A 26,365-nucleotide genomic window follows, 5' to 3' on the forward strand; every position below is an offset into this window, starting at 1 on the left:
GCTGTAAGGAGATTGACATTTTTGAGTTAAACACAGAAAGTTGCATTTGACCACTTTCCCTTCAGAAAAAGAACAGTTCAGTGCTTGGTGCTGTCTTAAAAATTGGCCTTGGTACAAGATTTTAAAATAAATTGCTACTTTGTAAATTATTTGCAAACACTAGTTCCTCTTTGTATTTCATTTCTTCAGGGAAAAATATCTAAATCCAATCCACAATCAGACATTTGCCTTTTTTTTTTTTCTCCTTTTTAATTTAGTAACTTGTGAATTCATGCATTGACCCAGCTGAACAAAGGGCAAAGACTGTTAAATTCCAGAGCCCAGGAGATATTCGGTTACTCATTCAAGGCCTTCTACAGAGTTTAAAAATAAATAAAAATGAGCCTTAGCGAGGAGGAGTGGCAGATTTGGAAATGACACTTTTAAATTAACAAGCCAAAAGGGGAGAAAGGTAAACTGGGAAGAGATTAGCTGCTCGCTGTGCTGTGAGGGAAAGATGGAGAGTGGGTTGGAACTCATTAGCCCAATTACATAATAGATTGTTTTGGCCAAATTCAAAGGCAATAAAAGCAGTGAGAGAAATGAACATTAGGTACCAGCAAAGATGGAGGAGGTGGGGGAAAGAACAAGAAAAGGCTTTTTATGATTTTATTCGTGGAGCTTCTTTCAAAGGTTCCATTTCAGCAGGAAAGCACTGAGCAGAGCAGGGATTTGGTAAATAACCAAAATAAGGCTGGGAGTTCACCAGCGCTGCAGTGGTGGGGAGAGAGTGCTGGAACACCAACCAAGGGAGAAAACAGAACTTGAAATTTCCCCGCCTTCCCTTCCTCCTGGCCCTGAAAAATCACATTGCATTGAATTCAAAAACATTCTGAAATTTTACTAGTTTAGGAAAGATTGAATAAGCATGTAATTAAATTAATTACAGAATCACTGCTCTGCATCCTACTGCAGGAATAGCAGTGAATCAACCAAATGGATTCAGAATCACTTCCTAAATGCTTTCCAGTCAAATAAAACTTCAAGTGCAGCTTCAAACCACTCACAGCACAGTCCCCAAAAGCCCAAGCTCTCCCTCAATTTCCTTCAGCCATACAGGACACGCTCCTAAAGAGCACAACCCGAGCTGGAGGATTTCCTTTCCCAAATAAACAGCAGCTGCTTGGGGCTGGATTCCTCCTGTCCTGCCTGCATTCCCTGCCTGCATTCCCTGCCTGCATTCCCTGCCCCACTGCTCAGCTGCTGCCCAGGTCCCATGGACAGCCACCACACCCTGCACCTGGACCACAGAACCATCTCGGCTGGAAAAGATCTCTGAGATCAAATCCAACCTTTGATGGATCTCCACTTTGTCAACCAGAACAATTTCTTTTTCCAGCTTCTCATTTCTAATCCCTGAACACAAGGAAGAGATGGTAAATATCCTCCTGCATGTTGATGGCTAAAGGATGCACACAAAGGGCAGGCACTGACTGAGGATGGTCCCTGAGTGCCAGCAGCACCCCCCAGGCTCAGAGCTGGGAGCCCAGGGGCTCAGAGGAGGGTTCTGTGTGGCTCCACACGCTGAGCTCTGCTCCTGGCTGCAGTCAGACATCAGTGCTGCAGGAGAGCATCGTTCCCTTTGCTGGGGCTGAGATCAGAAGAGCCCCTTTCTCCCCTGTGGGAGAGCACATCTCACAGCCCAGGAGAGAGAGGTGACCCCTGAGTGGCTGCAGTGGTCTGATGGCACCATGTGCTGCCTCCCTGCTCACACCCATCCTGCTCCTCTTCCTCTTTCCTGCTCCCCACTCGCTGCTCCCCTCCACAAACCAAGTTTCCCACCAGCCTGGCACAAAGCCCTGCTTTTTTCCTTTTTTTTTCATGTGCGTTTCCAAGGTTAGGGACATCAATCAACCCCCAGACGGCTCCAGCAAACACGAGCCCGTGAGATCAGCAGCATGACCACAGACAGAAGGCAGAGGACCAGCGCTTTGGTCTTCTGGCAGCAGCGTGCTCTTGGCCGGGCTCCCTTTCCCATCCTTCAGGCTCTGCTTGCCACCCACTCCTCCCTTCCCCGGGCTGCCTCTCAGTGTCGTTAACATCCAACAAACGAGGGCTGAGGGAGCTGACACCTCCAGCTTTCCAGTAACACCGCCGGCAAACTCCAGACTGTACCGTGCTGCTCTGCCTCCAGACTGCACTCGGAAAATCCTCCTCAGAAAAAGCACACAGCTATTTTTGAAGGAAATCCTGGATGCCTCTGAACGTGCAGGCAGCCACAGAGGTACACCCAGCCAAGGAGTCGCCGGGCTGGCTCTGGGAGTCTGACACCGCATCTGCAGCGCCCCGGCCAAGTGGGGAACGAGGCTGCAGCGCCGGCCAAAGCCACGGTGCTGCCGCTGGCTGCCAAGAGACACAAGAGCGTGGCCAGGAGCACGGCAGGAGGATGTGAGGGGATGCAGCAGCTGCTGCTGGTGGCCAGCACTCCCTGCCAGGCACACGTCACGTCCAGCAGCACCTGAGCGCGGCCGTGGGTCCTGCGCCTGCTCTCGGCAGAGCTGATGCGACCACGTCAACCTGAAGGCTCACTGGAGTGAGAATTCTGCTGAAAATTGCATTTACTCAGCCTTTAAAGGCTCTAAACCATCCTTTCAAGGAAGAACCAGTGAAGAAAAAGGATGAATTTCTCAAAGTTCAAAGGACAGAATTTATTTTTGGAAATAACATTTCACTACAATCCCACAACTGAGACAGATCAAAACCAGCAGCACCACAAACTAAATCTGAAGGACAGGACTGCTGGAAAATCTCTCTCCAACAAAACAGAGGAGTGACAGAACAATTCATGGAAGGCACCTTGGGAAACATCTTAATCTCATCCACAGCTACTTCTACAGGCACCAGGTCTACACAAGCACCTCTCTGCCAGGAGCTGAGCTCCAGGGACACATCTTCCAGAGCAAGGGAAGTTCTGAGTGCAATGAGTCCTGACAGTGTCCTGCATCCCATTCCCACCTGCCCTGCTCCCAAAGGCTCATTAAGCTCTGTTCAGCCACCCTTTTCCTTCTCCCTTCACTGACACCTGGGCTGAAGCCACCCAAGCACAGCCTGTGGGGACAGAGAAGCTGGGAGCTGAGAGCAGCTCCATCTCATCAGCAAACCCTTCCCTCCACCAGCACTTCTTGCTTTGATCTCCTCTTTGTCCAGGACTCCACAGACCTCTTTTTCAGCAATTTCTTTTGCTGCCAGTTCAATCTCTTGATGGACAAAAGCTTCTCCTCAAGATCTACGTTACCTTTGCACAAATATCCCCCACATATTGGTTTTGAACTTTAATTTAACTTTTCTCCCCGTGAATCAAGTTGCCATTTTCCTCTGATCATAGTTTGGTTGGATGAAATATAAAGTTGGAGGATACCAGATTTGAGGGGAGAGAAAAGCAGAGCACAACAACAGACGTGGTGTGCTCATCTCGCTTTATTTCCCATTCAGTCCCGCAGACACCCTGCTCTCATTAGCACTTAATGCAGGTGAAAATAGAGAGGTTTAATATTAAAACAGCATGGGCACATGGAAAACATCCACCTGGACCTGTTGGAACTTGCCCCATATCACTCCCAAGATCTTTCTTTATACAAGGAGCTTTTTCACTCCTAAGACTGTAACTCCTTATCTGGGCTAATACCATTCAGTATGAAACCTCTCAAATCCCATTTGAAAACTTAAGTATTCAATAATTAAGACATTTCTCCACTCCATCAGAAACGTAACAGCTTAAAGAAGACCATCCTGCTGCCACCATGGAACAGGCTAACGAGGTCTGAGTTCCACTGAGCCCCAAGGTGTGAATCCAGGGGCTGCTGCTCTCCCACCCCACCATCCCATTTATGCCAAGGAAGGGTTTTGCTGCTTCGCTGCCTGCAGGGAAAGCAAGGGCTGTGCAGGAACAGCCAGGAGAGTCCCTCTGGGATAAGGGCAGGGAGCGTGGGGCTGTGCAGAGCAGCATCAGTGCTGGGCACAGCCGGACGCTTCGTTCAGGCCAACGGAGCTGGCAGGGCTGTGGGGCTGAAACACCCCGTGTGACTGCTGTGATGCTTCAAGGGACAAGCCCTGATCTGGGAACAATGGGTCTGGTCACATTCCCAGCCAGGCCTCCAGTGAGGATGAGCCACCAGGCACGCGGCACTCGCTGACACGGAAACCACGGGCTCCATGGGCGAGGTGCTGCCCGTGCAACCACAGCTCCCTGGGACAGCCACGCTCTGGGGACAGTGTTCATGTCATCCCTGCACAGCCACACTCTGGGGACACTGTTCATGTCACCCCTGCACAGCCACACTCTGGGGACAGTGTTCATGTCACCCCTGCACAGCCACACTCTGGGGACAGTGTTCATGTCACCCCTGCACAGCCACACTCTGGGGACACTGTTCATGTCATCCCTGCACAGCCACACTCTGGGGACAGTGTTCATGTCATCCCTGCACAGCCACAGGGACACTGTTCATGTCACCCCTGCACAGCCACACTGGGGACACTGTTCATGTCACCCCTGCACAACCAAACAACAGGGACACTGCTCCACTGCTCATTTCCTCCCAAGCTTGTGGAAATCCACACTGTGCTGGCAGCTGGCTGAAGAGCAGGGATTCAAGCAGAGATGTCTGTGAGCAGCCACCAAGGAGGCACCAAGGTGGAACCAAGAGGAAGGGTTCCTGCCCCGGGCTGTGACAACTGATCCAGCATGGGAACACACGGAATCCATCCTTACAAACACAAAAACCAGAACAAAACAAGATCTCCTGGCATTGCTGATCCTTCTCTCCACACCAGGGGAAGCAGGTGGACAGGAGCCCATCTGCCCTGCATCAGCCACCAGAAGAATCCCCAGTTTTCCCAGCCTGGTAAAGTCAACCCATTTTTCCAAAGGAAATGCAAACCACAGTGGGATATCAAGATACAAGACTGTTTTTAATTACACATACAAAGGAGTCCGTAACACTCCAGCTCTCTGCAAGGGCAGCTTGCTGAGAAAAGCAACTCTGATCAAAGCAGGAAAATCTAAATTGGGTGAGCTTAGTGAGAAACTGCATAAATTGTCCCCAGGTTTTTATGCAGAAGAACTTCCAGCCAGAATGTGTTTTAGTTGTGGCATTATCATTCCTTCTGATTTAGTGCCTGCTGAACTTGGAAAGGGATTTGTCCCTCTGTGTTCTGCACTTGTGAGGCCACACCACGAGTCCTGTTCCCAGTTCTGGGTTCCTCACATCAAGGACATTGAGGGGCTGTGGCATGTCCAGAGAAAGGAACGGAGCTGGGAAGGGGCTGGAGCCCCAGGAGGGGCTGAGGGGGCTGGGAAGGGGCTCAGCCTGGAGCAAAGGAGGCTCAGGGGGAATTTCTGGCTCTGCACAAGTCCCTGGCAGGAGGGGACAGCTGGGGGTGTCGGGCTCTGCTCCCAGGAACAGGGACAGGAGGAGAGGGAACGGCCTCAGGCTGGGCCAGGGGAGCTCAGGGGGGACATCAGGACAAATGTCCTCATGGAAAGGGCTGTCAAGCAGGAATGGGCAGCCCAGGCAAGTGGCAGAGTCCCCAGTCCTGGAGGGGTTCTGGAAATGACTGGACATGGCACTCAGAGCTCTGCTCACGTTGAACAAGTGGTGACTGGTCAAAAGTTTTCTTCTGGAAATGGTACCTTCATGTGAGAGCTCTTCTCCAAACTGACAGACATAAAGGCCATCAGTAAAAGCTTCAGGCCTGGCTGTGGCTCAGGGTCACCCCCACGTTCACAGGTGAGAGAAGCAACGAGGGATTTTTGCCACGCAACACAAAGACTTCAAGGTCCCTGTCAAACTGCACAAAGCTTGGTTTAAAAGCAGCATCCCCAAAACCAGCCCAAGTGTTCTGCAGCTGCCTTTGCTGATCAGAGCTCCCAGCACAGGACACGAGCTGGGCCCTGGAGCCACTGGAGCCCCAGGTACCCAACAGCTCACTGACAAACAGCTCTTCCCAGCTCTGCCCCAACCCCTGGCATCGTCTGCAGCGGGCAAACTTCCTCTGCCAGCTTCGGTCTGCTCTCAATATATCTAAAGAACTCTTTGAAGTCAAAATATTCTTAGCAATTAGATCTTCTCTATTTCTTTTTGCCTTCCTAATTATCCTTTTAACTGCCTTCTGCTTATTTTAATAGATCTTCCTATCCTCCTCCTTACCAGACTGTTTATACTTTTTAAAAGCCTACTGCTTACTGCTCCTAATACTGTTTACATCTTCACTCAGCCACCTCAGCTCACTTGCTGCTTTTTTTGCCTGATTTCAGAGTCAACCAGGGGAAATTTCCTCTCTGATCTCTGCAGCAGTTTGTAAATACCTCCCATTTTGTCTACAAGAGGTTTTCTACAATAGGTTCCCTTTTCTACAACAGGTTTCCTCTTGGGAGAGGGAATGGAGTCTCCTCTAGACCACAAGTGCTTCCATAAAAATCCATATTCTTCTCTATTGCTCTAAGCACTCTTCTCTCTGCTGCTCAGCCCATTGCTTTTGCATTAGGAATATAAAGCAGATTATTTAATGACTGAATCCCATGTGTTCCCTAACTACCTTATTCATTATCATTTCCTGCCTCAAAAAATAAACAAATATCCTTTTGTGCTCAATGTTACAGGAGATTACATATGAATTTCTTTAGTTATATCTCTCCTAGTGGGGAAAAAGAGACCTGGAAGTATTTTGACTTCAAGCAAGGGCTTGCAGCAGGGTGTGGGTGAAGTTCTGGAGGGTTTGGAGCATCCTGTAGGGTTTGGAAGTGAAAATAATTTCGGGTCCATTAGGTGGAAGCTAGAGTAAATTAAAGGGAAGCTGACTCAATATTTCCTCTGTTCCTTATAATCCTTCCCCAACCATCTGCTCTCAGACACTGGGAAACAGGACACCAGAGCAGAGACAGAAAGTGAGATCTTTTGTGAAGCCACAGAATGGCCATTCTTTCCAGCAGCTCACAGCTCTGAGCCCTGGAGCACTCCACACTCAGAGAACAAGCAGCAGCATCCAGCACTCTGCACCCACAGCTCCCCTTGGCAGCTTGTTCTAACAGCCAATCTGCCCTGATGCTCAAAATTCCCACCTCCTACTTTTAAAAATATTTTTTGTGTCTTCATTTTGTCATCTCAGTGTTTGGGTCCCGCTTCCAGGTATTGTTTCTTGCTATGCACTTTGCTAAAACCAAGGGCTCTGCTACCTGCTTTTTTAATTTTCTGCTTTTTAAACCCATGGAGAACTGGCTCCATGAAGATAAAAATCAACAAGTGAGGATTTTTTGGCAGAGAGTTTCCCAAAATACATCCCCAAATGCTTAAGAACGAACACTAATGAGTTTTTCCTTTGACTCCTCAAACTGCTTCACTCACATCTTCTGTGTCTTCTCCAACTTCTCAACATCTCCCGAGGAAATGAGGGAAATGGAAATGGGGATCATGGATTAAAGCACAGGCAACAGAAGAGCTGTTCTCCCACAGCTTCTGGCTCTGCACAACTCCCAGACTCAGTGTCACTGCTCACCCTGCAGCATTTAAATGTCCCTTTCCCACCCCAAACCCTGATTTGGCATTTCTGCTCCTCTCTGGGCTCCCCATACCAAAAGCAGGTGCAGTTTTATCCCTCCAGGTGCACTCCCATCCCTCCAGGTGCACAATCCCAGGATCCATATCCAAGTCCACCCGATGGAGACGGCTCCATGACCCAAATCCCTGTGTGCAGTCCCTCCTCTCCTGCCCTCCCCAGAGCCAATTCCTGTGGTCACTCTGGGCACTGTTCCAGCCTGGCTCACAGCAGCTCGTGCTGCCACAGGGATTTTGGGGGCTGACACAGAATCAGGAGTTTATCCAGCACAGGACACGCTCCCTCATCCCTTCTGCTGGAGAACAAACCCAGTCTGGCATTCCAGCTCCTCCCCACGCTGGCCAGGCTCAGCAGCACCCAGCAAATCCCCAGAATGTTCTCCTGCCTGAATCTGCCAGGAGGAAAGAGACAGACAGACAGACAGAAGCCCAAGGGGCAGAGCCAGCAGGGAACACCAGCCCAAGGATGAGCTGAAAGCCCTGCCCTGCTCTGGCTGAGGCTGGCCCTGGCAGCTCCTGTGCACTTGGGCTGAGAGCGGATCGTTCCTCTTCCCTACAAATAGGGAACAGCAATATTTATTAAACATGTCTAGTTTTTCTGCTTTATTATGCATTTTACCTCTCCTCAGCTGTGATAAGTCTACACAAACCATTATTAGAATTTCTTTTGTTCCTAATACAAATACTTTTTACTGTTCCTTGCATTGACAGTCACAGGTTTTTTTTCCCCTTGTGTTTTTAACTTCCTTTATCCATTTTCTGCACTTGATAACTCCTAACTCAAGGATAACTGTCATCTCTTCCTCTTAATATTCCCTTTTTTTCCTTTTATTCTGTTTTTAACTCTCACCAGCACGCTGCTACCCTGCTCACAGGAGCTCAGCCTGCAAGGGAGGGAGGGAAGGCAGGAGAGGGGGGCTCAGTTCTAACCCCAAACTCTGCCTCTCACTTCATAGCAGAGACCACACTTTGCTGAGAAGTGCCTGCAAACGGCACAGAGGACAGCAGAGGCTCAAAAAGTGAAACTCAGAACCTTTTTGTGAAATCCCAACCATCCCACCTGTACCCAGGCTGCAGGCTGGGAGCACTGCACCCCTCTGAGAAAGCCAGCCACTGGCAAAACCAAAGTGAAAACAGATGCCAGCATATAAAACCTCTTCAAACTAAAGCCTGAGAAAATCTAAGTTGCAGAAACATCCAGTGTAAGTGATGCATTTTCTATTGATGAGGTCATAAATGTACTGAAGAGCTTCATAAAATTTCAGGTAGGAGACAAAAGACTGAAGGCATTGCAATCCACACCCAAATCACATAGGAATGATGGAGCTGTGCTGACAGAGAAACAATAAATGCAGCCCAATAAATGAAACAAGATGATTATTATTATTATTATTATTATTATTATTATTATTATTATTACTATTATTATACAGGAGGTAGCAGAGAACTCTGACAGGCAGAGCACAGAGGGATGCCCAAACTTCCAAGGAACACCAGAGAGGCTGCAGGTCTCTGTCAAGGCAGGAAACACAATTTCAGAGGAGAATTCAGATAATCCCACAGACACTTGCAGATGTGAAAGGCAGTTTGATGCAGAAATGATGCTCAAGGTCCCACACAGAACTGCTGTCCCCACAGTGTCCCCAGACACAGCACAGCAGGGAATCCCAGACTGGTTTGGGGGGGAAAAGACCTTAAATCCCATCCAGAGCCACCCCAGCCATGGCAGGGACCCCTCCCACTGTCCCAGGCAGAAATCCAAATTAGGAGAATGTAAACTCAAGGAAGCTACACTTGAAGCCATAAAAAAGAAATAAAGATTTTGAGAAACAGGTCACTGAAGGAAAAAAAAAACTTAATAATCAAACAAGAAAGCACCATAAATCTGCCAGATTCTGGTATAAATCAAGCACTGAAGGAAGATAAAACCATGGGATAAAAATTCAGCTTCTTTGCACTCATTTGTGATGGGGCTCAGCACTTCCCTTCCTTCCTGAGGAATGAGCTGAGCACCTGCCTCAAACTGTGGGGTCACCAGGAAAAGCTGCACTCCTGCCTAGCAAAATTAACAGCAAAATTACAGCAAAATTACAGCAAAATTACAGAAAAAAAAAACCCTAAAAATCTCCAGGGCCCAACAGTATCCACCCAAAAGTCTGAAAGGCATTAAACTGTTAAAATCACCCCCAAAAACCACTGCTATCCACCTGTGAACCAGCAAACACTGAACATCTCAAAGGGCTTCAAGGAGCTACAGAACTTCATTTTTTTGTGGCAGAAAAATTACTAATTTAAAATATTAGTAATTAAAAAAAAAAAAAAGCTCAGAACAATTAGAAGTCAGTGTTCCCACGGATTAAAAAGGAACAGCAGGGGGAATTCTGCTGCCATAAGTGACTGGGTTGAGAGCTGGCAGGGACCAGCTGCAGGTACAACAGGGCATGGTGCACCCACACTGCCAAAAGCTTCCAAAAGAGTTTGCTGTGCCAAGGCTCTCGTGGCAAGTGCACTCCCAGCACTTTGATATGCACAGGATGAAGTAAGGAGTCACCTCATTGATTAACCACTGATTAAGAGACGGAAAATAAAGGGCAGGAATGGTTGGTTATCACAGTGGGGTCCCGCAGACATCTGCTCCCAGCACCAGGAGGGGTTTGGGGATGGGAACCGTGGGGAAAGCAGCCCCTGCACCACATGGAGGTGCCTGAATGAGGCAGCAGCATCCAGCAAGGCAAGGCAGGAGGCACAGGGACACCTCTCCAGCCTCTGATGGAGCAGAGGAGACACAAATGTGCATAAAGCTGCACCCCCAGCCCCGGGGATCCTCCTGCAGAGAGGCTGCAAAACAAAAGGAGGGAGCAAGAAGGGTGATCCAGGCAGGAAAACTCCTGTGCCATGGACAGGCAACAGCCCCAAAGAGCAGCACCTCAGGGAAAAGGGACACACAGGATGGCTCCACTTTGCTTCCCAAAGCGCAGAGCTAAACCCTAAAAATAAACCCCACAAGCGAGAGAAAGCAAATATTTTTCAGTCCCCTATTTGCCTAAATAAATTGCAGATGCTGCAATTATCCAAATGATTGCCTTGGCGGTGGGTAATGCCAGCCTACAGAAAATCCACATCCCAAAGGGCTGCAGCACATCCTGGGACAAGACTGGAGGAGCCTCCAAGGGGTGGGTGCAGCACTGAGGTGAGAAAGAAACACCTGAAGCAGTGGAAAACAGAGCTCTGACAGTGAATCACACATCCCACAGCTGGAGCTACACAGGACACAGGTCTGGGACAGCTGGCAAGGCTGCAGGCTCACAAGGAAAAGCACAAAGCCGGCCTGAATCAGCATTTCCTTCTCATTCATGGAGCTGGTGATGGAGAACTGGGCATCAGAGCTGCTGATGGACTCTGAAAAGGCATCACCTGTAAAGGAGAGGGCACAGAAACACCCAAGGAGGGCACGAGACACCCAGGACCTGAGTCTGGGAGAGCAGAGAGCTCCTGCCAAGGGACAGAGCTGAGAGCAGAATTCCCTCTGCCCTGAAACAGAGATGGGGAACAGCAGCAAAGTCAGGAAAATCCAGAAGGACAGACTTGTAGAGCTGCCCAAGGGGGGAAGGTGGTTCTGATCCAACAGCTCACCATGCCCATGCAGAATTATCAATAGTTCTGGCACAGAAATTGGGAATTAGCCACGTTTGCTGAGCCCTCAGCTCCTCCACCCAGTGCTGGGTCACCTCTGACACCCCTAAATAACCTCCAGGAAGAAAGAACAGTCACAAATCCTTTGCATTTACACCCTGAAGCTTGGAAAAACGTAACAAAAATAACTGGTTAAAAAAAGTTGAAAACTTACGATGTCCCAAAAAAAAAATTAAAAAAAAAGAAAAGTTTCTGCAGTTTGCTTCTGAAAATTTTCCTTCTGCTTTTTTGGGTTTGTGGGATCATTAAAATAGCTGAGCTGGGAACGTCACGACTTGCTTGGTTTGGCTAATAAAGAGTACCTTCTGGGCTGGAACAGGGGGGATGTTTATGGGGAAAAAAAGGCTTTTTGTGAAGAAAATGGAGTCAGCTATTGATATGCAAAATAGACCAAATGATTATTTATATAAAAAAATATTCTAACGTGATCAAACTTTAAACGTTAAAAAATAACCCAACCCAACACTTTGGCAGAAAAGGAACTAAAAGTAGTATTCCTGATGCCTGAATATTGCTAAATGAGAGGTTGTTTTAATGGATTTGTTGTTCTGGGTGAGGGCCCTCCTGCCCCAGGGACAGTTCAGGGTGTTTTGGAAACAACATTGGCCAAACACCTGAAAATGACATCAATCAAAAGGAGACAGATCTTTTTTTTTAGGTTTTTTTTTTTTGCTATTTTTGGGTGGGAGGAAGGAAGAGCCTTGAAAAATGTAAATATTCAAATGCAATTTTTCCTCCAGAATGCTATTTTACTCATTATATTCTCCTAACAACACAAATTCCCGTCCTGCAGAGGCCAAGGGACAGGCTGGACCCCAGGAATTAGGGAATGTTTCACTGACTTCAGTCAAAGCTGCTTGTAGGGAAATTTAACCACAAGCCTAAATCTCCACAGGACTCGTCCCTAAGTGAATTCCAAAGCAGAACAAAAATTAAAGATTGAAGATTAAAAATAAAAAAAATAAAAATAAAAAACCCCAAACCACATCTCCTATGAGGGAAAGTCAAGGCAGAAATGGAAAATTCCTTGCTGGCAAGGATGCTAATTGCATACCTTGTGCTAAGAGCTGAATATCATAAATTTCTACATATATATTTAATTAGGTTAATTTGCAAACCGTAGACATATGTCTGCTTAAAGCAGACAGGAACATTTCATTTTATCCATTTTAAATCTCACGTAATGAACTCCAATCAGCAGCAGTGTTTATGCTGCAGGAGGATGGCCAAGGAGCTCCCTGTCAGAGGAGGGAAGCACAAACAAATATTCACTCACACAAACAAACAGCCACAACGTGGGACTTATCTCCTCCACCTTATCAGGAACCCAAAGCAGCACTCTCAACAAATCTACTTTCTGGCAGCTGAACCAAATCAGATTACATAGGGGAAAAAAAACAACCAAAAACCAAAAACCCAAACACCCCCCAAAAAATCCAAGCCCCCAACATTAAATAAATGCAAGATTTTAGGGAAAGGGACCTCGATTTTGAGGTTTTTTTCCCATTTACAAAGGGCACTGCTATTCCCTCCATGGGGATCAGAGAATATCCAGGATCAGCCAGCCCTGCCCAGACCCCCCAACATCCCAGCCTGGGCATCCCTGGAGCTCTGGCAGCCTCGGGGCCGTGCCCATTCCCTGGGGAGCCTGGGCAGTGCCAGCAGCCTCTGGGGGAAGAACCTTGCCCTGCTCTGCAGTCAATGTTCAATGGAGTCTCCTCCATCCCTCTGGCATCTGCCAGAGCTCAATGGGGGATACAGTGTGGATCCAGGGATGGATCTGCACCAGGACACTCTGGATATGTTCACATCCTTTATTCCTCTCCCAGAACCCTCCCAGGCTCTGTCTCTGGCACATCCCAACAAACCCCAGCGAGCAGAAATGCCAATTCCAACTGCTCTTATCACCAAGCAGCCAAATGTAAAGGCCTCTGAAATAAAGACAAATAAGAAGGTAAAAATATCCCTCCCTTGGAGTTAATACCCAGTGACCCCAGTAGTATTAATGATAAACAGAGATGCCCTGAAGCCAAGTGAAAACACATCCCAGAGCAACCTTCCTGGTGGTCATTCATTAATTCCTTCCCTGGTGGAGTCCAGCTCCTGCAGCCCCCACAGCAACCCCAGGGCCACCAAATGCCAGGTCCCAGCCTGTCCCCTGGTGTCACTGCCCCTTGGCACCTTCAGCAGCATCCCCTGACTGCAGAGAGAAATCCCACTAATCCCCCCCCCCTCTGCCAGCAGCCTGACCCCAATGCAGCCATCTCTCCCTACAGATGTTTCCAAAATGCATGCACAAGTTCCAAAAGGTGCTTTATTCCCAGCCAATAATTACCCTGCGCTCTCACAACTCTCTCTTCCCGCCCTCAAAATCAGGAATCTCTCACAAACACCAGTGAAAGCTCGGGATTTACCCACAGAGTAAAGCACATTTGTGTCAGATTTGCAGCCAGAGAAGCAGGAGCTGTTTGTGGGTGTCGAGGCTGCCTGCACCGTAGGGATGTTCCCTGGGACGCTCCCAGCTCAGCTCCAAACTGCATCCACCAGCCCCAGCACCAGGAATTGTACAAATCTGCCTTTCATTCATTCATTCATTCTCTCCTCGTGTAGCCAAGTAAATAGAATAGTAACAAAAAACCCCAAATCTCACCAAAATACAGCCAATTCAACATCAGGTGTGCACCCCAAAGGCTCTGCAGCACCCAAGCCCTGCCCTGCTCCCACTGGAACGCTCCAGGTTTTCCTCCAGGTTCCCATCCCGGCTCTCCCACACCAGCAGAGCTGCTGGCTTGGCTTGCAGTTTTGAAAACTGAGGTTTAATACTTCTAAAAATAGGTCTAAAGCAATTAAATACTCGCACTGAAATTGTTCTCAACACACTGGAAGCAGTAAATGACGGTCCTTCAACGCAAGCACACCCAACTTCTGCAAACTGACTTCTGCTGCTATTTCCAGGCAGGAAAGGATACCTATACCCACACAGAGCAAAAAATTAACTTCCAGAAAATTCCTGCTGCCTGTGTGTACCTAGTAAAATGAAATCACAACAAACATTAAACCCTGAAGAGCCTGGAGACACCGGGGTGCCACCAGGACACCGTGTGAGCACATGTGGCCCCTCCAGTGGGAAGGGGTGAGAAACCCGGCTGCTCTCACTTCCATCACCTGCTGAGGGATCAAACCTTGTGTGAGAACATCCCTGATTTGTAAAGCAGGGCAGGAAACAGCACAGAGCTCCCAGCCCAAGCACAGGAGGGACACAACAGCATCCAGCACCCAGGAGTGTCTCGGGCACATCCAGATCCACATCCCTCAAATCCCTGTGGCAGCTCCTCAAGGCTCCAGCAGCTCCTCCCTGCTCCACACTCTGACATTCATGTTTCCCTTTCTCAGCCCCTTATCAGTGCAGGCAAATTCTCCAGTATCTACTTCTCCACTTCCAGCCTTATTTTCCAGGTTACACCAGCCAAATATAGATGTGAAACAAGCAGGAGTGTTGGGAATCACAAGCAAGGAGAGCCTTGCCTACATAATTAAATCTTTGCAGATACAGGACAGCAGCAAAACCTTCCCAAGCACACACTTGGAAATCCAGGGGAGGGAAATAAAGGGAGGGACTCCCAAGGAAACTGTTCTAGAGGGATTGGTGACACTGCTCCCAGCACCCAAAAGCACAAGGCCTGGCCACCCCCAGCCCTTCCCATGGGGACAGCCCAGTGCCAGGCACAGGGACACCCAAGGGGACACAGGGACACCCAGGGGGACACAGGGACACCCAGGTGGGCACAGGGACACCCAGAGGGACACAGGGACACCCAGGGGGACACAGGCAGGGGGTGCAGCTGGTCTGACCCCATCAGGGGGAGGCAGAACGTGCCCTGTGTTCCCCACCCTGCCTCTGCTCCCCAGGCAGCTCCATCCCAGCTGGAGTGAGCTCCCAGCGTGCTGGCACAAACCCCTGCAGCCCCTGCACTGAACCAGAGCTAACTGCCAGCCAGCTGCCAAAAAACTGGAGATCACACGGCACGAGGACTCCTCTCCATGGGTGCAGACAGCTTTAATTGAGGGGATGGATTCTCCTCTCTCAGCACTGCCACGCTGCTCATGCCCTCCCTGCTGCATCCTTCCACAAATGCCCCACCCAGAATATGAAGCTCCTTTGCACTTTCAAAGAGCACAGGGGAGAATTTTCTTTATTTCATCTCTTTATTCTGCCACTGCTCACCTTGGGAGAATCCAACAAGTGAAACCCAGGCAACTCAGAGCCACCATGCACTTGCTCAGCACCTCCCTGTGCATTTACACACTCAGCAGTGCTGGAAAACAAACTCCACATTTCAGGAGATGACCTGTGCCCATCATTTGGGGTCTGACACAGACGTTCCAGCACCAGCAAAGCAATTTCCGTGTATGAATAACCCTCACTGCTGACTACAGCCCAAAGGATGCCCAACACTGCCAGAGCATCACAGCCCAGCCCCACTGCCAGCAGTGACAGCCCTGGGCAGGAGGCAGCAGAAAAGGTCCAGGGAGGAGTGGAGCCAATGGACTCAAGGTCTGAATGTCAAACCTCCACCAAAGGACCACTCTGCCTGTAGCTCCAACCTTCTGCTTTCTACTTTTGATTATTAAATTCTGCATCCTCCCTGTTCTGTTCCCAAGCGAAAAGCTTGTGGTGTACACTGTATGTTACATATTCTGTATTATAACACATTAAACATATAATATAACATAACATATGTCCCTTTCTGTGACAACTTCACCCCACTGTCATCAGAGCTGAGCTAACCAAGGTCACCAGGAGCTGCTCCTGCACCTTTTCCCACTCCTGGGAATAACATTCAGCCCTCACACTGAGGCAGAGCCACTGTGCCAAGCTGCACCAGAGCCCCGTGTCCCTGATGAAAGGCACATTGCAAATGGTTATTTTTCATATACTATCCATGGCAAACAGCAGCATTCATTTCTATTCCCTTGCTCCAGACAAATCAATGATTGTTAATGCAAAGTCAACACGTCCAGATGTAGTTTGCATACTAGTTAACCACTAAATTGGCATCACATAGTACAAAATAATCAAGAGACATTCAAGGAACCAAACAAAAGCAAAAAGGAGGCAGATGACTAGCAATTAATCCATAAAAGACCTTTAAAAATTAGAAACTTCTTCCCCAGAAAACACGGTACGGCCAAACGGAATCCGTAAATGTGAAATTCCAAATATGCACAACGCTGGATGCTCAGAAATGTCAAAAATAAATATTTCCTGGGGCCATTTCCCCACATCCCTCAGCAAAACCAGCCTCCAGCAGCACTGGCAGCCCCTGCCCAGGCCCCACGTGGTGCATCATGTACAAACAGCGCCTGACCTGGCAAACCTCGGACACAGCTCCCAGTTTGGGGTGGCCCCCATGACTGCAGGACCACCCCTGTCCTTGTTTTGTCTTACAGTTCCCAACACATAAAGAATCTCCTGCAGGGATCCAGGCGTGGAGGAGCAAGCACAGAGCCCAGCGTGGCACCCGTGGGGACACAGCAAAGCCCTGGGTGTGCCACCTCCTGCACACCTGCACCCCCAGCAGCCCTGGGCTGGCACATCCCCAAACCTGAGCCAAGCTGAGCTGCTCAAGCTCAGGATGCTGAACTTGGGGCCACCAGAGGCTCCATGGGCAGTGCCAGGGACCCAACACTGCCACCCACCCTGAGTCAGTGTGGCCCTGCAGGACATGTGCCATGGGGCTGTGCCATGGGGCTGTGCCATGGGGCTGTGCTGTGCCATGGGGCTGTGCTGTGCCATGGGGCTGTGCCATGGGGCTGTGCCATGGGGCTGTGCCATGGGGCTGTGCCATGGGGCTGTGCTGTGCCATGGAGCTGTGCTGTGCCATGGGGCTGTGCCATGGGGCTGTGCTGTGTCATGGGGCTGTGCTGTGCCATGGGGCTGTGCTGTGCCATGGGGCTGTGCCATGGGGCTGTGCCATGGGGCTGTGCTGTGCCATGGGGCTGTGCTGTGCCATGGGGCTGTGCCATGGGGCTGTGCTGTGCCATGGGGCTGTGCCATGGGGCTGTGCTGTGCCATGGGGCTGTGCTGTGCCATGGGGCTGTGCTGTGCCATGGGGCTGTGCCATGGGGCTGTGCCAAGGGCACCACAGGAGCAGCACCCAGGACCTCGTACCAAGTTCTGCCATGCCACGGTGGGAAGGTCAAAATCCTTCAACAGGCACAGCATCCAAGGAATTATTGATCCACAGAATATCCTGAGCTGGGAGGGACCCCCAGGATCAGCCAGCCCTGCCCAGACCCCCCAACATCCCAGCCTGGGCATCCCTGGAGCTCTGGCAGCCTCGGGGCCGTGCCCATTCCCTGGGGAGCCTGGGCAGTGCCAGCAGCCTCTGGGGGAAGAACCTTGCCCTGATCTGCAGCCTGAGCCTGGCCTGGCCCAGTGGGTACAAATCCTGAACCTGTATCAGCATAATCCTTAGAGCAGGTTTCAACCCTCTCCCCTCCCCCCTTCCAAAAAAATTAAAATTAAGTTAATCTAATTTTTAGAACACTAATTCCACTCTAATTTCACTCCTGCACTTGCATAATTGCAAACTTGACTGTGCATCACCGGGGCCACGTGACAGCACCCGTGAACTGAACTATTCCCAGCGTTGCATTATGGCAGTGATATATATTTAAATTATCCTGGAGTCATGCAATAACCTCTCAAGGTTTTATATGACATTTGTATAAATATTATCTACTACTTTAATAATATTATGTCTGTTTTCATTCTGGGATGAAAATATGTCACTGAAAATGAGGTCCTGGAAATTTTTCGTTTTTAAAAAATACATTTCAGTTATGTCACAAGAAATCTGTTAGTATCACTCAGCTGAGCTCCCTCCCTCCCCTTCCCCTTCCAGGCTGCCAACAGCAATTTTGAAAAGGATAAAATATTGATCAACTTTCCAGAAGAAAAAAAAAAAAAAAAAAGAAAGAAAAAAAAAAAAAGAAAAATCCCCCTGAAGGCAGAACTGCAATGAAAAATGATGAAATCTTTTCCAGGCAGGAGCAGGTTTGTGCGGGAAGGACAGGCAGGAAGGTGAGATCCAGAGCCACTGCAGCCCCCAGCAGCAGGAGCCGGTGCTGGGAAGCTGCTGCTCCCCAGGGAGCTGAGGATGGGAAAGGTTCCAGCTCCCGGAGCATCCCGAGCACAGCACCCCAGAGCCCCCCAGGTCCCCAGAACAGCTCCAGCTCCCCCTCCCCAGCCTCAACTCCTCCAGCTCACGAGAAACTTGAACAGCATCACCGCCAAACGTGACCGAGAAACGAGGCTTGGTCATTAATGCCAATTAAAACAGAGCACCCGTCCGTGTGTCCCCCCCAACCCCAAATCCCAAATCCCAAATCCCAAATCAGCGGGGCTGCTCCCCGCATCTCCGGGTGTCTGGCAGGGCATCAAAAGGTCTGATTCACACCAGAAAAAAATCCATGAAACCTTCAAAAAATATTCCAAAAATGACATGTAAACAGTTTCTTGGGGTGTAACCACGTCATTGTAAAAGTTCTGGGGTGCAAGTCAAGGAAGGGAATTCTTGGAGGGGAAGAATATGGAAAAGGCAGCACGCTACAGCTTCCAGGATGAAAGCATGAATAAAATATTCTCCAGGATTGTTTAATCCAATTTGGAGCATTGTGTGTGATTTTTCCCCAGATGTGCTCTAACTGCACCACTGCCGGCCTCTCGCTCCATTATTTGCTAAAAAAGGGATTCAGGAAGAGGGTGGGTCCCTTTCGGGGGGGCTGGGGGCAAATAAGTGCAAAAATAAAAATATAGACTTGACATTTCAGAGTATTTCTACCTCCACCCAAGAGTTATCCTGCTTTGCAAATTTCTTCCATTCCCCCCCCTTTGAAAAACTCAAAACATCAAACAAATAAAAGGGAGAAAAGTGAAAACAGCCCCCAAACCCTGAATTCACCAGCCACTCCTTTCTGATTTCCAGCAAATATCAAGTTACAGAGAACAGAAAATCAAAACCAAAAGGAAAAAAAAAAAACCACAAAAAAAATTAAAATTAAAAAAAAAACCAAACTTTTCAGGGCTTTGAGATTCCAAATTAAAAATTCATTCTGGTTTGAAATTTAATTTTATTTTGTGCAGCGCCCAGATTTCAGCATTTGCTGGTGGGTGCCCGGCAGCTCCAGAAACTCAATTTCGAGTTTAAAATTTAAAAATGCTTTTTTTTTTTTTTTTTCCAAAAAGAAAAAGAAAAAAAAATAAAAAAATAAAAAATAAAAAATCCCAAGTGCTGCAGCTGTGGAGCCAGCCATCTTGCTATTTTGTCCCCATTTTAGAGAGGATACTGTGTCAAGGTTGGTAAAACTCAATGTTGACCTAATCTTTCCCTTCCTCTCCCTCCCCCACTTTTGGGTGGAAAGGCCATGTAGCTCTCCTAGATTGCTTTTTTCTTGAAACAATGCATGTTTCAGTGCTCTTTTGTTATTTATTTTTAAAAAGATCAATACCAAGACCCCAGTATTCAAGGGCAACCCTACAATAATAAACCAGTGTGTGCACAGTCCAGAACTCACAGGCACTCTGTAACAGCAAAATAATAGAGACAGGACAGCATTTAAAACAAACAAACAAACAAACAAAAAATTTAAAACCCACCAAAAATAATTATCAAAAAAAAAAAATTTCAATTCAAACTCCAGCAAGGCTTTAACAGCCAAGGAGAAAAAGGATTTTGAAATTGTGAAAAATATCATGGCTCAGCCCTTTAAAGGCACTTCAGTTTGAAAAAAAAAAAATGAAAATCACTAAATCTGCAATTGTTTTTTCACAATATTGTTAATTATGCATATTCATAATATCATGGCGGACCTTATAATGAACCTGTGTAAATATTAGATTTATGTGAGCCATAGAACCTGGAGTTATTACAGTGTGTTTAAAAAAAGAAAGAGAAAAAAAAACCTAAAAACCATAGTATGGAAATTTTCTTCTTTACAAAAGAAGTAGGAAATTAAATGCTGGAAACTGTTTTAATTATGCCAGGAGAAACCATCCAAAGAAGCCAAAAAATTCTAAAATAAAACTGACATTCGACTCTTAATTTTGCTTGTCCTCGTGTTTTCTTGGACTGCGTTTAGAACCTCATTGTTTAACAGCAGTTCTGCATGAAATCCAAAATCACAAAAAAAAAAAAGAAAAAAAAAAAAAAAAAAAAAAAGAAAAATTTGGGTGTGTCCACAGCAAATTTTCTGGGTTCTTCATTTTCCTGCAAAACTCCTCATTTCAAACCAAATAACTTTAAGTACTGCAGCAAAAAGGGAAAGAAATAAAGCCTGAGTTTTGGCAGAGCTTGCTGCACAAGTTCAAAATTACAATGAAGCCCAATTCCTAATTGCTCCGGAACAGCAATTCTCCCACTTTCCCAAACTAATCCCTCCCTGCGGCTCACCCGGGGGGGCCCACCAAAAACTTGACTCACTTTCCTTTCCCAGCACTCTGCTGCTCCCAGGCTCCGTTTTTCTCCAGAAAATGGGGGTGGAGGGGAGAAAAACCTGAATTCATTCAAATTCCTGTTTAATTTTCATTTCCATGAGCTGAGCTTTGGCTCCAAAGGGACACACACGAAATTTGCGGGGCGCTGCGGGAGCTGCCGGAGGAACCCCAACAAGGGGGATCCGGCCCCAACTTTCTAGGAAAAAAAAAATTTGAAATAGCAGAAGATTTCCTTCTTTTTTTCTTTTTTTTTTTCAATTTTAATTTTTTTTTTCTTTTTTTTTTTTATTTACGAAATAGTCTCCTCTAGGTGGCGTCGTTTTAATGGAAAAAAATGGGGGGGGAGAGAGGGAAAAAAAAAAAAAAGAAAAAAAAAAAAAGAGCGTTCCGGAGGAAAAATTAAGAGAAGGAGGTGAAAAAAAAATTAAAATAAAAAATAAAAAATAAATGAAAAATAAGGAAAATAAAAAGGAAAAGGCTCGGGAAAGGGCGCGGGGCGCGGAGCGCGGCGGGGCCGGGCCGGGGTGCGGGGCCGGGCCGGGCCGAGGGGCGGCTCGATCCCGACATGGCTGCTCAGCTCCGCTTTGTTTTCCGCCCGCTCCGAGCGGGCTCCGGCCCCGCGGGCTCCGGGAGCCGCCGCCGGCGCTGCCCCCGCGCACTGCGCCAAAGCGCCGCCGGGGCTCCGCCGCCCTCCCTCCTTCCCTTCCCTTCCCTTCCCTTCTTCCGTTCCCTTCCTCCCCGCTCCCTCCGCCTCCCCCCGGGGACACGCCGCCCGGCCGGCCGTACCTGCGCTGCCGCCGCCGGAGCGGAGCCGTCCGGCTGGTTCATGGGGCTGGGGCCGGCGAGCCCCGCGCCGCCGCGGCCTGCGATCCGCCCGCCGCGCACAAAGCCGCCGCCGCCGCCGCCGCTGCCTCCTTTCCGCCCTCCCAGGAGCGGCGAGTGGGGGCGATGCCCCCGCTGCGCGGGTGGGCGGCTCGCCGGGCTGCTGCAGCCCCCCTTCCCCCCGGGGCATGGGCCGGGGCGGCCGCCGCGGGCACGGGCGCTGCCGCTAGCGGCGCGGCGCGCAGGGCTGGGCGGGCGCCTCCCGCTGCCGAGCCCGCGCCGCCGCCATCACGAGCCGCTCTGAGGGCAGCTCCAGCCGCAGCGCGCTCGCAGCCGCCGGCGCCGGGAGAAAGGGGCTGAGTCTGGCCCGGCGCGGGAGCCCCGCCGCCAGCCCGGCCGGCCCCGCTCTGCCCTCCGCCCCCGCGGCCGCCGCCGCTCGGCCCGGCCCGGCCCGGCCCGGCGGGCGCGGGGCGCTCGGAGCCCGGGGGCCGCTCGGAGCCCCGGGGGCCGCTCGGAGCCCCGGGGCCGCTCGGAGCCCCGGGGCCGCTCCGCGGATGGGACATCCCCCGGGGGGTGTCCCGCGGTGTCCGGGGATGGGTGCGGAGCCCGGCACAGCGCGGGGACGGTCCCCAGGGCAGCGGTGACCCCCGGCACGGGCAGGGCAGAGCCCGGGGGGTGCGAGCTGAGGGGACAGCCCGGCTCCCGCACGGCTTCCCCAGGCCTCGCCCGCCCCATGCACCGAGCACGAGGGGAAGCGTGCGGGGACCAAACGGGACCCGAGGGGACAGACAGAAGGGACACCAGGGAACGGCTGGAGCTGGGCCAGGCCAGGCTCAGGCTGCAGATCAGGGCAAGGTTCTTCCCCCAGAGGCTGCTGGCACTGCCCAGGCTCCCCAGGGAATGGGCACGGCCCCGAGGCTGCCAGAGCTCCAGGGATGCCCAGGCTGGGATGCTGGGGGGTCTGGGCAGGGACAGGGGCTGGACTCGATGATCCTTGTTGGTTTCTTCCATCTCAGGACAGTCTGTGATTCCACGATTCTTGGAATGGCTTGGGCAGCACCACCCCTGCCTCCTCTCCCCCCACAGCACAGCCAGGGCTGAAATCACCCCCTGCCCTTTCAGCCTCCCAGCTCTTGGTCCCTCCATGTCTGACAGCTGTTCTGCCACAACAGAAAACATGGGAAAGCTTTTCCCTCACACAAAACTCATCCCAACACCCTGTCCCTCCACAGAGAGCTTTTCCTCACCACCTTCTCACAATGCTCATTGCTGCTCAGCGAACTTGGTTCATTTCGTCAACAAACTTCGTTCATTTCGTCAATAAACTTTGTCCATTTCACCAGCAAACTTTGTCCATTTCATCAGCAAACTTTGTCCATTTCACCAGCAAACTTTGTTCATTTCATCAGCAAACTTTGTTCATTTCCTCCACAAGAAAGGGAAAAACAATCAATGCTTTTCTTCTCCTGGAAAGCACACGGCATTAACTATAAACATAATTACATCTCATGCATACCTGGGTTTTCTCCCTTGTGAGGCAGTGCCAAAAATAGTTATTAATAGTATTAATAAAATATTCTGAACTTGTGAATTTTCCTGCCCCAGCCCATGAAACAAACCCTCTTTCCCAAGAGCTCCGCAAAACCAAGGATTTGTGGAGAGCCAAATGCTGATTTTGCTCCTGTTGCCCAGCCTAAAGATAACTTCAAAGATATTGCAAAACACAGATTTCTTTTTCTTAATATCTTCTATGCAGATTTCATTCCAAATCGCTGTACGGTCAGATAACGTAATTACAGAGCTAAATAAAAACAAAGGGGGCAGGGGAATTGGTGGGGACGTTGGGCAAGGGAAGATATTTTCCGAATGAGCTTAGAAGGGATGTGGGAAGTGAAGAAGCAGGAACCACTCACGAGGCTTTCAGCCCCAGCGCTGGCATGAGGCACAACCAGAAGGAATCAGTGGAGCAGACTGAAGCAAAATTAGGTGTTTAACAAATCGTGTTTGAGGAGGGGTTGGGGGAAAAGGCCATTTTGACACGGAGTTTGCAGGATGAGGAGGAGCATGGAGACACCCTCGAGGTCCCTTGTCTTTGGAAGCTTCTCACTGACCTCCAGAAGCCAAAGCCAAACCAAAAGGATGTGTTCTATCACCAGCTGTTAAAACCAGCTGGGGCAGTGTTCTCTATCTCTTCCAGGACCCATCCTCCTCTGGAGGAAATCTGTTAATGATCATTGAGTCTCACTGCAGGACTGATAAAATTCCATCATCCCACTGGGAGATGCTCCAGCCAGGGGGAGGAGTCAAGCATTCCTACCTGGATATAATCTGAGATTTGGAACACCACAGCAGCCTTTCTCCACTGGATTGCCAGAGGAAAACAGGACCCATCTACACCACAGGACCTTCAGAGGAAAACTACACCCTTCTCCAGGGTCACTGCTTCAACAGAACCACGTCTGTCACTGCAGGAGCGCTGCAGCCACCGTTCAAGGGCTGCTTCTGCAGGCTGGATAATCTTTTGCCGTGCTGTGTTCTCATGGATTCCCCATGGGTTGTTTTTAAGGCAGGCAGCACTAACACTGCTGTGTGAGTGTCCAGTCCTGCACAGCATCCACCACGAGGCCATGGAGTGTCCTGGAGTTTGCTTCCTGCAGCGAGAAGCTGTGGGATCAGGGATGTTGGTAGCAGGGAGAGGCTGCTGGGCAAACGAGTCAGGGGGAGATGTCAGTCCCTGGAAGGGTGTTACAGCTCAGTTTTGGAAAAGTGGGGAGGTTTAGGATGGATACCAAGAAAAGGTTCTTCCCCCAGAGGCTGCTGGCACTGCCCAGGCTCCCCAGGGAATGGGCACGGCCCCGAGGCTGCCAGAGCTCCAGGGATGCCCAGGCTGGGATGTTGGGGGGTCTGGGCAGGGCCAGGAGCTGGATTGATGATCCTTGATCCCTTCCAGCTCAGGAGATTCTGTGATTCTATGAAAACTCATTTGAGGATGAAGATACAACACAGTGGAGGCAAAGCCCAGCGAGGTGATGAGGATTCTGCACAAGGCAACTGTGCTGATTCCAGCAAAGAACTTCATGGGATCTCTGCTCAGTAGTGTGGAGGAGGAAATTATTGATAGCAGTCTGCCTAAGGAAATGTAGAGCTCACGATCCCCTTAATCCCATCCAGCATTTCCTCAGCTGGGCAAAAGGTTATCTCTGAGGGATGCAGGGTTCCCTCTTTTCCTGTGCCCACTCTGGAATTCAGGATCTGTGCCCAAAACACTGAGGCTAAACTCTGATCACTCCTCATCACTGCCATAAATAAAGAAGAGTCAGCAAACCACAGCCAAAGGATTATTTATAATCACCGCTATCTGCAAAGATATTTGTGAGACCAGCAGAAAAAACTAAATCCCCACTTCACTCTTGCTGACCCCCGTGCTGAATGTTTGCTTCGCTCTGAGCCATTAAAGCTCATCAGAAATGTTTGCTAACAGTTATACAGAAGGGGAATGTTGGATTGTGTTTGTTCTTGTCAGCACTGAGCTGCTCCTTCCTTTTCCAGCTGTGGTCGCTTTCATCCCCTGGTTTTTGGGGCTGTGTGTGTCCTGAGCACTGACAGATCTGCACTGGTGTGAGGTGCAGCAGGCTGGGGATCTCTGCAATGGGCTGAACGCACTGAAAAACAACTCTGGACAACAGGAGCTTCAAAACCCTCCAGATTCAGGTACAAAGCTGTTCCCTGCACAATGATGAACTTCAATTGCATCAAAGCCTTGTCAGAAATGGCAGTGGCTGAGTTGTTGGGATGGGCTCTGTTTGGGTGATGCCAATGGAGCCCTGTCCTGGGGAAATTCCAGGGAGAGCCTCTGAGTGTGGAGCTGGGGATGAGCTGGGATGCAGGTGGGTCTTTGCTCCCTCTGCTTGGTGAAGAAGCTGGAGCTGTGCAGGGCTCAGGATGCAGCTGAATTTCAGGAACAAATCCCAGGGTGTGGGAGCATTTACAAGCGTGTGTTTTACCTATATAAAACAAGAAACCTTTGGTTTTAAAAGCATTAGGATTGTATAAACATTCACTCTCCAGAGCAAACTGCAAAGCAATAAAATCCCAAACCATGGGGCACCTCTTACCTACTCTTTAATGACCACACAACACATTTCTGCTGACAGAGAGAGGTTTATTGCTACAACAAACAGCTTCCTCCTACCTCCAACAAATAATGAAATGGTCACCTCCCAGTGGTGGAATCTACCCTGCCTTTACCTCAGAGCATCTTCCAGGGCCTGAAGGGGCTCCAGGAGAGCTGCAGAGGGGACAAGGGCTGGAGGGACAGGAGCCAGGGAATGGCTCCCAGTGCCAGAGGGCAGAGCTGGATGGGATTTTGGGCAGGAATTGTTCCCTGGCAGGGTGGGCAGTGCCTGGCACAGGGTGCCCAGAGCAGCTGGGGCTGCCCCTGGATCCCTGGCAGTGCCCAAGGCCAGGCTGGACCCTGGGACAGTGGGAGGTGTCCCTGCCATGGCTGGGGTGGATGGGATGACCTTCCAGGTCCTTTCCAAGCCAAACCATCCTGGGATTCTCCCTGGAGGTGCAGGGCAGCAGATCCCCACTCGTGGGTCCACCAGGAGGGGTTGCAGCTGCAATTGTTCGTCCTTTATGGCAGGAGGAAGATCGAGGCTCCCCTGCCCTCCCAGGCTGCTTGGGCAGCTCTGCTTTCACGTGTCAAATCCATCTCAGCAACCCAGGCTGGGCTGAGGGAGAGCACGGGGAGGAAGAA

At 49.7% G+C, this 26,365-nt stretch overlaps 1 protein-coding gene and 1 long non-coding RNA gene across 11 annotated transcripts in view; both read right to left on the reverse strand.

The window, feature by feature from the left end:
* ZNF618 (zinc finger protein 618) overlaps positions 1-21,741 on the reverse strand; it is a 108,127-nt gene extending 86,386 nt beyond the window's left edge. For 7 of the 10 annotated variants that reach the window (XM_086857882.1, XM_086857886.1, XM_086857884.1 and 4 more), the window contains exon 1: positions 21,571-21,741. In XM_086857882.1, coding sequence (XP_086714008.1) covers positions 21,571-21,612 — 42 coding nt within the window. In that variant the 5' untranslated portion in view covers positions 21,613-21,741. The remainder of the gene's footprint in view (positions 1-21,570) is intronic. The other 3 variants (XM_086857889.1, XM_086857888.1, XM_086857885.1) reach the window with 1 other exon arrangement.
* On the reverse strand, positions 3,593-7,748 carry LOC147649677 (uncharacterized). The gene is made up of 3 exons (XR_015278179.1): positions 4,436-7,748; positions 4,319-4,397; positions 3,593-4,280 (listed from the first exon to the last, which is right to left on the reverse strand). It is a non-coding gene; the product is annotated as an uncharacterized LOC147649677 (long non-coding RNA).
* Positions 21,742-26,365: the final 4,624 nt, after the last annotated feature.

The sequence above is a fragment of the Cyanistes caeruleus genome, chromosome 20 (assembly GCF_971803275.1).
Source record: "Cyanistes caeruleus chromosome 20, bCyaCae1.hap1.1, whole genome shotgun sequence".
Lineage (NCBI taxonomy): Eukaryota > Metazoa > Chordata > Aves > Passeriformes > Paridae > Cyanistes > Cyanistes caeruleus.